Below are 14,055 nucleotides of genomic sequence, written 5' to 3'. Positions count from 1 at the left end.
AGGAGAAAAAAGAAGCAAGAGGGGTGTCCTGGAATCTAGGGAAGAAAGGCTTTCCTGGAGGAGGGATTGATAAAATATATTAAGTGATACTGAACACTGTAGGATGAAGACTGATGACTGACCACTAGATTTAGCAGTGATGGTCACTGGTGATTTTGACAAGATCATTTTTGGTGAAGTGATGGGCTAAAAGTCTAATTGGAGTAGGTTCCAAAAATAAGGGTGGATTTAAAGATTTAATATTTTAAAATTTTTAGTTCTCTACAGATCGATCTATAGATTTAATGCAATCCCAAACAAAATCCCAATAAGAACTAATATAATCTATTAAACAATTCTGAAAAGTAACAAAAAAGGTGGAGGACTAAAACTATCTAATTTTAAGATTTGCTATAAGGCTTCAGTAATCAAGACAGCATAGTAATGGTAAAAGTATAGACATTTGGACAGCATAGAGTGTCTAGAAATAGACCCAAACAAATATGATCAATTGATTTTTTATAATGATGCGAATGAAATTCAATGAATAAGGGATGATTGCTTCAATAAATGGTGTGAAAACTACTGAACATCTATATACAAAAAAAAGATCCTGACCCATACCTCACAACTTATTAAAAAAAAAAAAAAAACTCTCAAAATGGAACCCAGGATTAAACGTAAAAGGTAAAATAAAACTTTTAGAAGAAACAGAGAAAAATCTTTGTGACCCTAGTTTAGTCAGTAGCACTACCTGTAAATAGAAAGACTGATAAAGTAGACTTTATCAAAATTAAAAACTTTTGCTAGGCAAAAGATAATTTTAGAGAATGAAAAGACAAAATTCAGACAGCAAGAAAACATCAGCAAATAAAGTACCTGACAAAAGACTTGTATCCAGAGTAAATAAAGAACTCAATACTCAACAATAAGAATGAAGAGTGGGCAAAATATTTCAACAGACTGTTCACAAAAGAAACTCAGATGGCAAATCAGCTCAAGAAAGCATGATCAACATTGTTAATTAATATAGAAATAAAATTAAGACCATAATAAGATATAACTTCATTCCTATTAGTGAAACTGAGCAGGATCCTGTGGGGCTCCTGGTCACGGAAGTCTTTCTTGCCCCCATTTCTTGTTTGTAGGGAATAGACTCCAGCCTCCATGACCCTCCCTGAGTTCCAAAGGGCAGATTAGAACAGTTGCTAATCAGGGAAGGGAGGGGATGCCAAGACAAGGGAGGAGCAGTCAAGAAACAATAGTGCAGCCTTGGGGCCAGGTCATGGTTCTGCCTCAGGGATACACATAACAATATCTTTAAGTTCTTTATAGAACTAAAACCCCCAACAAATGGAAGATGCCAGCATTCTTCATTACAGATTAAAGGAACCAGAGAAGCTCTTCAAGAAGGCCACCAGATTAAAGGAACCACAGAAACTCATCAGATTACTTGAGGCCAGATTAAAGGAGTGCAGGCCCTGCACACACCCTAATCTTACCCGCAACCTCACCCTTGAGCTGTTGCTATAAAACTCCTTACCGAATCCCTCCAGGTAGGGACACATAGTTTTCGAGGGCAGGATCCCACTGTGTCCCCCCTTTGTCTGGAAAAGCAATAAAGCTATGCTTTTCTACTTCACCCAAAACTCTGTCTCTGAGATTTGATTTGACACTGGTGCACAGAGGCCGGCTGAGTTTTTGGCATCATTAGAATGACTAATAAAATAAAATAAAATCATGGAAAATGCCAAGAGTTTTACCAGAAGATGTAGAACAACTGCAATTGGCATTTCTTGTAAAGTTTTACATACATTTACCAAATGACCAAGGAATCTCCCTCCTTGTTATTTATCCAATGAAAGTGAAAATTTATGTTTACACAAAACTATATATATATATCAATATTTTTAACAGTTTTATTTGATATGACCCCAAACTGGAAATAACCCAAATGCCTGCAGATCATATATAACAAAGAATTACTACTCAGCAATAAAAAGGAATGAACTGTAGATACACTCAGGAAGAAGGCTGAATAGCCAATATGTTACACTACATAGATTATTATTTCATTTACACGATGTTCTGGAAAAGGTAAAACCATAGGGGGACAATAACAGATCAGGAAGTAGGAGAGGTTGACTATAAAGGTCTAGCACAAGGAAATACTGGAGGCTAATGGGACTGTTCTATATCTTTATTGTAGTGGTGGTTAATACAACCACACATGTCAAAACTAATAGATCTCTATGACAAAAAGAGTGAATTTTACTGTCTATAATGAGGAGAAAAAGACAATAGAAGGAGAAAACTTGTTCAGAAGACAATTCGAGAAAATAAATTGGAAAGAAAAAGTAAAAAGGACTATTTTGAAGGCTTTTGGTATTAAAGGAAAAGAAGGATAAGGGTAGTAGCTGTAGAAGAAAATGGAGTCAAGTAGTATTTTTAAGACTGGAAATAATAGCATGTTTGGTGATGGGGAATATCCAGTAGAGTGTTGAAGACTGATAATTCAGGTGAGTGAGGAAGATTGATGGACCACTGTTTTAGTAACTCAGGAGGGGAAGAAATTAATTACATCAGTGGAAGATACAGCTTTTTTTTTTTTTTTTTTTTTTTTTTTTTGAGAACAAACAGCTAAGCAATCATAAAAAAAAAAAGAAGGAACAGAATATGGACACAGATGCAGGTAAGTAAGTATATGGGTGGGTGGCGGGAGCATGTGGTCAGACCTTGAGTAAGCTCTCCAGTAGTTGCTCCTGTTTTTCCAGTGAAATCAGAAGCAAGGTCATCAGCTGGTAGTGAGGGTGGGGGAGGACTTGCAAGTTTGAAATGATTTTGTTTCCTATACACTGCAAGGCTGGTGATTGAGGAAAGGCAGGTATTGAGCACTGTGCTGGCACTCCCCTCCCTCACTCCCATTTTCCTACCCCCCTCAATGTCAATGGCAGGCATCACTTGTCAATGAGAGCCTGGATCAGTTCTATCACCCTCTATGCACTGTTCCAGCAGCTACTGCCAGCAGATCAGAATTGATGTAAATTCTATTTATGCCAGTCACCTAATTTTACCATGACTTCAAAGCAAATGAATTTTAATTGAACTTTAAAGGATGGGTGGTTTATACAGTATGGTTTTGTTTTCTTTCTGTCTTATAAAACACCAATTTTACTGTTTTAGTGAAGATAATCATGGGCAAATGAAAAGAAGAAAAATAATTATTTCTAATTTTTTCTGTACAGGAATTTCCTGAATAAAAAATCATAAACTCTCTTTCAAAGGGCAGAAATGTTTAGCCCATAGCCTGACAAGTAGTTTTAGGAAAGGCTTTACATGAATTGTCTGGCTAGCCAAATTATAATTGCAGACAACTTGCTATTAAAGCAGAGAAGATATACCTAAAAAGAAATATTTGTGTAGGTTGGTAGATAGCAATTAATTATACCAATGGATTAAACAATCACACATATTCCTATATAGACATTCCCAGGGCAGGAAATGGAAGTTGCTACAATTAGGGTAAACTTAAAAGAGGCTACTCTCTTGCAATGAAAAAGTCAGCAAGACATCTCAGTTAAAATTGAAATGCAAAGTGAACTCCATTTCCATTTAATGTTCTTAGGGTTGTTTTTTTTTTTTCCGGTAAGTGTCACATCCACTCACTAGAGAGCTTTGTTTAAGATGAATTTAACTTAAAACTAAATTTGAGCCAAATGTATCAGAATATCTTAAGTGTCTAGGATAATCTTTTTCAACACACATTATGTTGGAAGATTCATTTAGCTCAGGCAAAGGCACCACATCTTAATCAATGGGGATGAACAGTACTGACCAAGAGAAGGGTAAAACCAGACTCTACCAGGGAGTAAATGTATGTCACATGAAGACAGTGACAAAAATAAAAGATGTACCTTCATCCTAAAAAAGGTGATACTTGTTAGCAGGTCAACAGTTGATTTCAGGTCTTGCAATCTTTCAGCATTGCTGGCGGGAAAGTTTTCCTGGTTAATTAGGAAACAGAAAATGGGTAAATTATCAGCATTAAGCCTCCAGTGCCAAATAAACTACAACTAACTTTCTGTGAAAGAAAATGGTAAGTAAACTGTGTAAAATTTAAAAAGTATCACCACAGTATTCTCACAATATTTTTACTGTAAAATATCACAGAAAATAAACAAGTTGGTAGTATTCTTGTCTTAGCCTTGGAAAGCCATATTCTTCTATTTATTCCCACAATGTAACAAAAATGTACAAAATAATATCATTAATGCAATGTTATGAGGTTATTCATCCTTGTTTCACAAAATAGGTTTCATGCTGAAAGAGGGAGGGTAAGCATATATTTGAAAATATTTTTTATAATTTTCTCAAGATGGGTTATTTTTTCCAAAATCCTTTTGGGAAATTTTACATGTCCTATATTTACTTTTAGTCACAAAGAAGCTAAAAGTAAAAAAAAAGAAAAGAAGACTGCACTGTATAGTCTCTCCCTGAAGTACTGCAGATTTAAACAAAAAGTTTTTGTTAGTGAAGTTTGGTGAGAAATGTGAGATAAAAATGCAGATGTTCAGAATTTTGAAGGAAAGGAAAGGAAAGGAATTATGAAAATATTAAGGAAACAATTTCAGCATTGAGAAATTTCTCATATTAACGTGCTTTCAGATAGGCTTTTTAAAGAGCCATTAGGAAAACCACAGGTAACTTTTAGGTATTCATGAACTCAAGCAGAGTTGGAGAGTCAAAGTGATGGTGAATGAGGTGGCCTCAAGGTCCTTCTTGCCCCCAAATATCATTTTCATTGCCTGTCACAGCAGTTCCCTTCTCATAGTGTTGGCCCCACTTCCGACATGAAAGGTAAGTTTGACAAAATTTGGTATTATAATTTCCGGAAATGTGCAGTTAAGCGATCCATCAATAAGAGACTAAAAATTGAATGTAAGAAAGATACATATGTACAGATATGGAAAGATATTTATTATAGAATAAATTGTTAAAGAATGCAATAATTATTACTATAGATTTTTTGGTAAATAAAATTTGTAACTAAATTTTTTGGTAACTGTATTTTCTAAATAAAATTATATCTGTGTGTTTACAAACACAGACACACACATGAATATATTTGTGTATGTGTGAGTTTGTGTGTGTTTCACCTGCAGGTGAAGTATAGAATTGTTGACAATGAACTCTGTACAGCTTCAAAAAACGCACATTGTATTGATCTAGGAGTGAATTAAGCAGTGAATCCCAGAAGGAATATCAAAAGCTGAGGAAATATCAGCTGGATATCTTAGTAAGAAGGGGTGAGCTTTTAAAGATGAGGATTGGGCCACATGTCTACTTCATGAATTAGCTGAGGGCCACTCAATCTGATGGTTATTAAAAGACATAAAATTAAAGCTGTACATGTGTGCATGTGTGCACGCACACGCACGCACACACACACACACACACACAGAGTACTGCAGATTGATGTGGAGCAAGGTACCTAAACAAGGGATGTCTACTTGATTACTTAGGGGACCCGTCTAGTGTGACAGGACCCAAGATTCCAAGATCATTATCTTTACTTTTCCATTATATAGTGGATAACTTTTTTTTACAATATGACAAGAAATCATCCGAGCCAAACACCATAGTTTACCTTTAGGCAAATAATTTTGTACATACCCTATACTTTGACAGGTCAATCCTTAAAGAGTTATGCAACTGGTCCAGTAGTTTTATGAATTTTTCCCTCTGTGCAAAGCAAACACAAAATAGGAGAATGGAAATCAATGATAATTCTAAATGTAGTCCTCACAACAAAATCTGTCTGAGTTAATGTCCCCATTTGATAGAAAGGAAGGTTCAAAGATGTCAGTGATTTCTCCAAGATCATAGAGCTGGTATGTGACATAGCAGTGATTTAAACTCAGGTCTCTGACACCAAATCCACACTCTTTCCTGTAAGTCACACTGCCTCTCTGTGATGAATGAGACAGTATCCAAAGAGCTGAGTCATGAAGAAAGAGTCCAGACAACTGAATTGCCACTGTACTCCTTCACAGCAGTATAAGTCAACAAGAGAATATAACCCACCCCTCTTCCCACCTCCACACACCACACCACCTCCCCAAAATTAAACTATAGTTATTTTAAACTTCTCCCACCTATGGAAGGGGGACTAGCTGCTCTTTGTGTCAAAAACAATTTCAAATGTATTTTCCTTTTGGTAACAGACTTCATAATTTGAAAGGATTGACTGCCTTTAAAGTATGTCTATGATTTAGGGCTAAAAAATTATAAAATATCAGGTCAATAAAAATTACCGATGCCTCCCTCTGATGCTGTATCAGGGTTGGACTGACTTCTTCATAGAAGGATTTGAAGATGATAACGGACAAGAATTAAAACGTTTTGCTAATAAGCAAAAGGATATAGTTGTGTGGATTAACTAAGTTAATTAGATAAGGTAAAAAACCATCAAAGTCACACATGAAAACTTTACAATAGACAAAGCACCATTCTGAGTCTCTGATTCCTAAATAAAAATGAAAAAAAAATAGGGGGATGGTAGTAAATAACAGTAAAGGTTCCTCCCTAGACAAATATTCTGTAAACACCAAATTACACTTTGGAATATATTAGCAAAAGTAGAAATTTTTCCTAGAAGTTTCACATACAAGTTGGATTCATGGGGTATATAACTCTTATCCCTTTAAGTCACTGATCTTGATGAAGTGAGTTGAATATTAACAGGAGTTGATAAATTGTTCCTAAGTTGAAACTTCAATTTTCTGAATAAACTGCCTTTTATCAGGTTTATGTATCAGTGAACAAAGTTTGAGTATTGCCTCTGTGTTAATAACCCTTGTGGAGGCAATGAAAGAGCCTAAGAAATGACCCTTGTCTTCCAGAAGCTTGCTATCTTGTTAGGCAAGTAAGACTCTCCAGTAAAGCTGCCGGAAAATACAATGAATGTCTTAGAGTTTTCTTTCTTATTCTCTATCATACCTTCCTAGGGGAGGAGGTGACCTATGTTGCCCTTTATTAACCCCCATCCTCCATCAATGTGGGTCAGTGGATCTCAATCAAAATAGAAAAATAAGAGAGCTGCTACAATCATCGGTTTAGGCCATAGTAGTTAATCATTCAACGACTGTAAAATTCAATGTGTTTGTGTCAGTCTCTGGATGCTTTATATGACATCTGTGATTGGTATGAATCATTAAGACAGCTGACATGACCCCAGTCAACCACGCTATGACCCAAATCACTGGCCCTGTTGTGTATACTGGGACCAACTGTTCTGGTTGTCTGCCCAATATCCCTTCTTCTCTTCCTAATAGAACCACAAGAGTCAAATATGTCCTTTATGAAAAACCTTCCCTCCCAGGCCTCTTTTACTCTAGCAATGGCCATGTAGCATGATTTTGGCCAATGAGATGTATACAGTTTATTAAAGGGGATGGAACCAGCCAGCATACTACCGATGAATTATTATTTAGAAAGATTCTAAAAGAATGCTCTGCAGAGTTGTTGTATTAGTATTTGCTATATAATTCTTTGTTAGGCCTTTTTTCCATTTGCCCTTTGTGTCTCTCTCCTTTTTCTCACCTTAAACTCAGATGAGATACTAGAAGGTCAAATAGTCATCCCGGGGCTATAAGATGAAAAGCTAAACAAATGGTAAGAATGATGAGGCAGGAAGCTAGGAGCCTCCACACCTCATCCTAACTCTGTTTGCCCACCCTTTCAAAAAATTACAATCCTGAGCAGCTGTACTAGCCCTGAATTCCTTATTACCTTTGGACTTAGGTTACATGGGAAAGAATATTGAGTTAGGTTTGTTGAATTTATTTCATGAAGCTGAACAGAATTCTGACTGATACAGATCACACATTTAGTCTTCCAACCTAGGTCTTCAGTGCCCAGCTGGAAAATTTACATTCCAGAAAAATAGAAAACTGTGGAGAAAACTGCCAGGCATGTTGTCGCTAAATCCCGAACAATATCAGATGATGTGAAATAAAAAGTGTGCTCCTGATAGAATTTTCACAGACATTTTTTAAACAGAAGGACAGCCTGAAATTTTATTTCATTTACCATATTTCTATTTAACTTGAGTGAGATTGCCTTTGTGAGAGCAGAGGAGGCCTATCACCTACATGGTGTGATTTGAGGAATAAGAAAAGACTGCGATTAAAAAATGCTTCTCGAGGGACATGCCACAATATCTGAAACTGTCAAGTTATTCAGTTCTTTGCATTTGGTAAGGACTACATATGTCTGCTATTAGGGGCTAAATCTATAATATTAACATTAAGCATTATCTGTTATCAAGTATTTAGGTTTAATTAGTTGACAAGAATAACTCTAGACCAGGGGTCAGCAAACTGTCTGTAAAGAGCCAGATCGTAAATATTTTCAGCTCTGTGGTCTCTGTCACAACTATTAAACTCTGTCATTGTAGCACACGAGCTTCTATAACCAATATATAAACAAACGAGCATGGTTGTTTTCCAATAAAATTTTGCTTACGGATACTGAAGCATGAATTTCATATAATTTTCATGTATCACCAATGACAATCTTTTGATTTTTAAAAACCATTTAAAAATGTAAAAGCCATTCTTAGCTCATGAGCTGTACAAAACCAGTTGGTGGGCCAGTTTTGACCCATGAGAAGAGGGGAGATTTTGAGTAGGGGGAGGCAGTTACTACCCCACAAGGACACTCTTAGCAAGTTTCCCTAGGACACTGGGAATTGTGGAAGGAAAAGTTCTTATAAAGAAGGTGTGTAAAAACCTCTGCATCATCTGCAGCTTCTCTCTCCCATTCCTTTGCTTCTCAGTATCTCACTCCAACAGCAGCAGTAGATTTAACCTGAAGCTAATGATGCTTAAGCTCTCGGGGTCCTCGTTTGATTCAGCTTCACTGGGAGGAGCCCTAGCTGCATGTGCAACCTGCTCTTAGGTTTTCATAAATTTACAAGAATAGGATAAAATTATTCTGACCTGGACCAGCAAATTATAAAGTTTTTTCCAGATCATATTGAAAGCAGTCATTCTTTAAGCAGAACAGAAACATTTCAAGTAGAATTAATGTGTAAGCTATTTAGATAAGTTTTTGATAATTTAATTAATGCTAATCATATGAACATACTGGAAATACATTTGCATTTCTTGTTGATTTGAGATTAATATTGATACCAATAGAGATACCATAAAATTATAAAATGCCACTGAAACAATGCTATCAGTGACACACTAATTAATAAATGACATAAATTCAAAGAGTATATAAGAAGTCACTTAATAGGCAAACTTGAAAAGCACTGAGATATTATTGTTCACTGAGCATGAAAGCCTAACGTTTCTCTCAGTCTGACTAAACTTTAGACAGGCTTCTTCTTGACACTAGGTCCTAACCTCCCTTTTTTATTTTTAGAGCATTTTCTTTTCTTTTTTTTTTTTTTGCAAATTGTTTTAGACATCGTGTTTTTGGTTTTTTTTTTTTTTTTTTTTTTTTGCATTTTCTATGATTGTAAGCATTTCCTGTCACTTTATCAGAAAGTTCGGGTTTCCCAGGGATTTGGAAAAGGAACACATATGTTGGGGCATGGCTGTGTGATCAGGGGGAAGTGCTGATTTTTTAAAACTATTATATAAGTTTCAGGCAAACAGTATTATAATTTGACATCTGTATACACTAGAAAGTGATCACCACCACAAATCTAGTTCCCATACATCACCGTATAGTTGAATCACTGTCTGATATACATTCTATCTCTCCCCTCTGCAACATTTCCTCTACAGAGTGACCTTTCTAAATCAGAAATTCTATCAGATTCTACACGATGTCTCAAGAATGAAGTCCAAACATCTGAGTGGGCATTAAAGGGCCTCAGCAATCTAATATCGATTCAGTAACACAATGTTCTCTTATATTTCCATCTTTTATTCTATCTGCCCTATTCACTAGGCAGCCTACCTTACACACACTTTGAACTTAGTTTTGTATAGTCTCCTTGTCTTTACTTCAAAGACCTAAGGTAGTTTTCCTTCTACTTCTTGGACTTGGAAAAATACTACCCATTCCTAAAAGCACTGTTCCTTTTGGCCAGCTTTCATGAGCCTCTGAAGAGTATCCATCATTTTCTCCTCCTCAATCTCAAAGCAAATTTACAAGTATGAACTCCTTTGACACTTATCCCATTTGGGGAGTGATTTATGGTTATTGTTACACATGGTTAGGTGACTATCCCATTAGAGTATAAGACCCAGAGAACAGAGGTAAACATTTATCTTTCAGTCCCTCTACTACCTGCCATAGTGCCTTAAAGGAGGTATCACATAAATATGTCTTGAATGAACAAGCAACCAAATAAAAGAATACCTGTAATGAAAAGGAAATATTTATTAGCATATTTGTTTTTGCAGAGCACTGGCTATGTCAGAGGGTATCTATGCTCAAGAAAAAATTGAGCTAGATAAACATCAATTTTACTAATAATTTGCTATTTGTGTCTTAAGATAACTAACTAAATAAGTTTCCTAAAAACTTTTCTTCAAAGTTGAAAAACTGACCCCCACCTCATGGAGTTTTCTTCCTTTCCAACTCTTGCTCTACCCACAGTGTTTTCAACACACATGGAGATGTTTTATCCAATCAAGTTCTTTGATAATCTTGACTCCCAGAAATCTTTGCATTCAAGGGTGTGCAACAAAACCATCTCTCCAAAAGAAAAAAGCCTTGATTTTTAGCATTTGCCAGTTTTCATGATAAAAAATACTCTCAGTATTTCCAGTTTCAAGATGGCTGTACTCAACAACCAGCCTGCAATATTCCTAAAAAATCAGCAATCACTGCCTGTTAGCAGGTACAAACTAGCTCCAGTACACCACTGTTTTTACACTCAGTTTTCAACAACCTACTCCTAGAGATACATCTTGGACCTGAGGCTTCCCCCTTTGAAATCTTAACTACATGGATGATGTTCCTATCCAAATTCTTTATCTCTGTCTCTATCATGGTGCCACTTATCAAACCTAGATCCCATGGTGAATCACTTCAACTTTCTTTTGATAGTGTCACCTATATGCTTAATTCCCTAACCCTTTGATCATCTCTATTTTTTTTGTGTGTGGGAAATTTCAACCTTCTGCTATATGTTACTACATCAGAATCTGAATGCTGAGAAATTCTGAGAAAAACTCACAGCCACGTGAATTGTTGTAACAACAGATTTATGCTAGGAATTCCTCTTATGTGATCCTGAAGCATTTGTCTTTCTAGTCCCTTCCCTTTTTCCAGCCTCCTCTACCTTGTGCATCTTTATCATAGCCCTTGTCTTATATATAAGAATTTCTTGTCCTGTAGACAACCATAGAGAAGATTAGGGAAATATAGTATGATTACATCAACTTTTCACTCCTTTATCAGAAGATTAGCATTCTCTGCAAGGACTCACACACTATTTCCTCAAATTTCAGAATAGGAATTTGTCCTTTCTTATTCCAAAGAATGTCCCTCTTTCCATCCTCTTGACTACATTTACTTCTTTCTCCTCTGGGATGTTATTATATCACTTATTCTCCATCTGATAAATCTGCAACTTCATTTTGCAGCTAGTTCCTGTCCTAACAATCTATACATATGTTAAAATTTATCTTATTAAATAATAAAAAACTCCTACCCAACCACACAGTAAAAGTAACATCTCTTTTTTCATGGTAAAACCTTCTCACTCTTGACCAATCTCTCTCTTACCTTCTCATTCAAGTTGCTTAACGGGTTAGTCTCTATTTCATCACCCACTTTCCCTCTTTTATTCATTATTATAAAATACAAATACAATATAGAAAAATGTACAACTTTAGTATAAAGATGAATACAAAACAAAAACAAGAAAATATTAGCTGTAATCCCACCAAGTGGCTGCACTATTGGCATTTTGGCACATTTTCTTTCAGGCTTGTTTCTAAACCCATATATATATATATATACACATATATATATATATACATATATACATATATATGTATATATATATGTGTATATATATATGTGTATATATATGTGTGTGTGTGTTCAATGTTGGAATTAGATTATATATAGATTTTTGTATGTATATATTTTCATTTGTCATTTTTTAATGGGCATTGCTCAATTATATACACTTTTCTTTAAAAGCTTGATTTTTTAATGACTGCATTATATTTTAGGGAATAAGTGAACCCTAATTGACACAGCTATTCATACGTGCCATTCACTGAAGATCTCTATGAAATTAGGCTTTAACCTCAACTGCTTCACTTAGCAATGACCTCCTAATTGCCAAAGCCAACAGGCTCATTCCTTTCGCCATCTTACTTGAACTTTTTGCAACAGTTGACAATGCAATATACTCCTCTTTTCTTAAAATATTTTTACCTTATCTTTAATAACATCAGATTTTTATCATTTTTACCCAATTTCTCTAATCATTTTCCTCAGCCAACCTTGCTTCTCTCTCATCTCCATACTCAATGGTTCTGTTCTTTTCACTTTATTCTTGAACATTTTTCATACAAACCATGACTTTAAATAACACTTGCACACAAAAAGTTTGGATTGGAAAGAGTAATGATTTCTTTTTCTTAAATATTTGTTTGTTTTACAGTCCACATAGGTAAGAAAGCTTTTCCACTGGTTTATTTTTTGAGATTCAAAAATGTCTGGATTACACCTTTGGGAAAGATAAAAAGGGGCCTATATAATAGTGTTCCTGCCTGATTCACAAGTGACAGTATCAACTTCAGAAGTCAGGTAAATAAGAACTTCAGGCCAAGTGAAGGTGGGAAGCTTTATACTTATTATATTTGACTGAGCAAATAGCATTATTTTCAATAGGTAGAGAAAAATTTAGTCAAATTTACACATCAAATCACTAAGTTATCAAGATGTAGTTTGAAGGAAGATTTCTTTTTTGACCCTGTCTTACAATAAGTTATTTGATTTACAAAGTGAACTTTGTTATAACTATGTTGCTACTGAAACACTGCAAAGTAGTGAAATCAATCTGGCTTCTCTTCTTTGGGCCAGCATGAAGTAAAGGAGCATGCTATCTCATTTTCCTCCAGGTAGCTTTTATGGAAATTAGTCGTATAAACACGTCTTCTTTCTCAGAGGTAGAAAGGCTCAGTGTTCCACAGGGATGGCTTATTCTCTACAGTATACCCAGGCAGAATATTAAAAGCAAAACAATTTTATGAGGTTTTCATAACAAAAACTGTTCTATGATCTGGTGATGGTCATAATAGTATTTTGTTGAGCTGACTAGGGAATTTTCTTTGGTCCCAGCTCTTACAAGAGCCAATCTGTCTAACAAAAGTAGAGGACAGGCAGGAGAGATGAAATCCTCATACCTTATATTTATAGAGCACTTTCAACTATTACAAACTAGCTTATCTTTTACTTCATTTGATTTTCATCTTAAATTTGAGAAACATGTCAGAGCAATAATTTCTACCCTCAATGAACATATTGAGATATTGAGGCTTGAATGACTGAACTGACTTGTTAAATTTGAATACAAACTCAAACCCCATGACTCTTAACCCAAATAGTGTTCTCTTCTACCAGTATTTATTTTGATTGTCGTTAAATAACAATTACTTTTTCTTTTAATTCATTCCAACTCATCTCACATACTTCACATGTGTTTTCTTTTAAATGAAAAGGACAAGAAAAGAGTAAACATAGCAGCACATTTTTTTCCCTATTGGCTTTACACCCCTTTATTAGCTGGGTCTCATTTGTCTCTACTTTATAACACACACCTCAAAATTTGATTTCTAACAACATGATCAATAACACAAATCTATTCAGTGAACTGATTTGGAAGTGCAGTGAAAAGAGTAATGATGGTGTCATGGAAATCACCTTCCTACAATGGATCTTAGTTTCCTCCACAAACAAATGAGTACAGAACTACCTGTCTCACAGGGTTATTGAACAGAGCTACCACCTACCAACTGCCCTGGTGAAAACCTTGGGAATCTTTCCAGGCATCTTTCCCTTTCTCTCACTCTTCACATACCTAAAGAC

The 14,055-nt window shown here is 35.4% G+C and overlaps 1 protein-coding gene across 1 annotated transcript in view; it reads right to left on the bottom strand.

The window, feature by feature from the left end:
* Positions 1-14,055, bottom strand: part of UNC13C (unc-13 homolog C) — a gene marked incomplete at both ends in the record, with an annotated part of 584,133 nt that overhangs the window by 268,512 nt on the left and 301,566 nt on the right. Inside the window, 2 exons of the mRNA XM_079701234.1 lie at positions 3,894-3,983; positions 5,653-5,721. Coding sequence (XP_079557360.1) covers positions 3,894-3,983; positions 5,653-5,721 — 159 coding nt within the window. The remainder of the gene's footprint in view (positions 1-3,893; positions 3,984-5,652; positions 5,722-14,055) is intronic.

Source organism: Hyperoodon ampullatus, assembly GCF_949752795.1.
Source record: "Hyperoodon ampullatus genome assembly, chromosome: 3".
In the NCBI taxonomy this organism is placed as follows: domain Eukaryota; kingdom Metazoa; phylum Chordata; class Mammalia; order Artiodactyla; family Ziphiidae; genus Hyperoodon; species Hyperoodon ampullatus.
The sequence above is the reverse complement of the archived record's forward strand: the minus strand, read 5'-3'. Positions and strand labels throughout refer to the sequence as shown.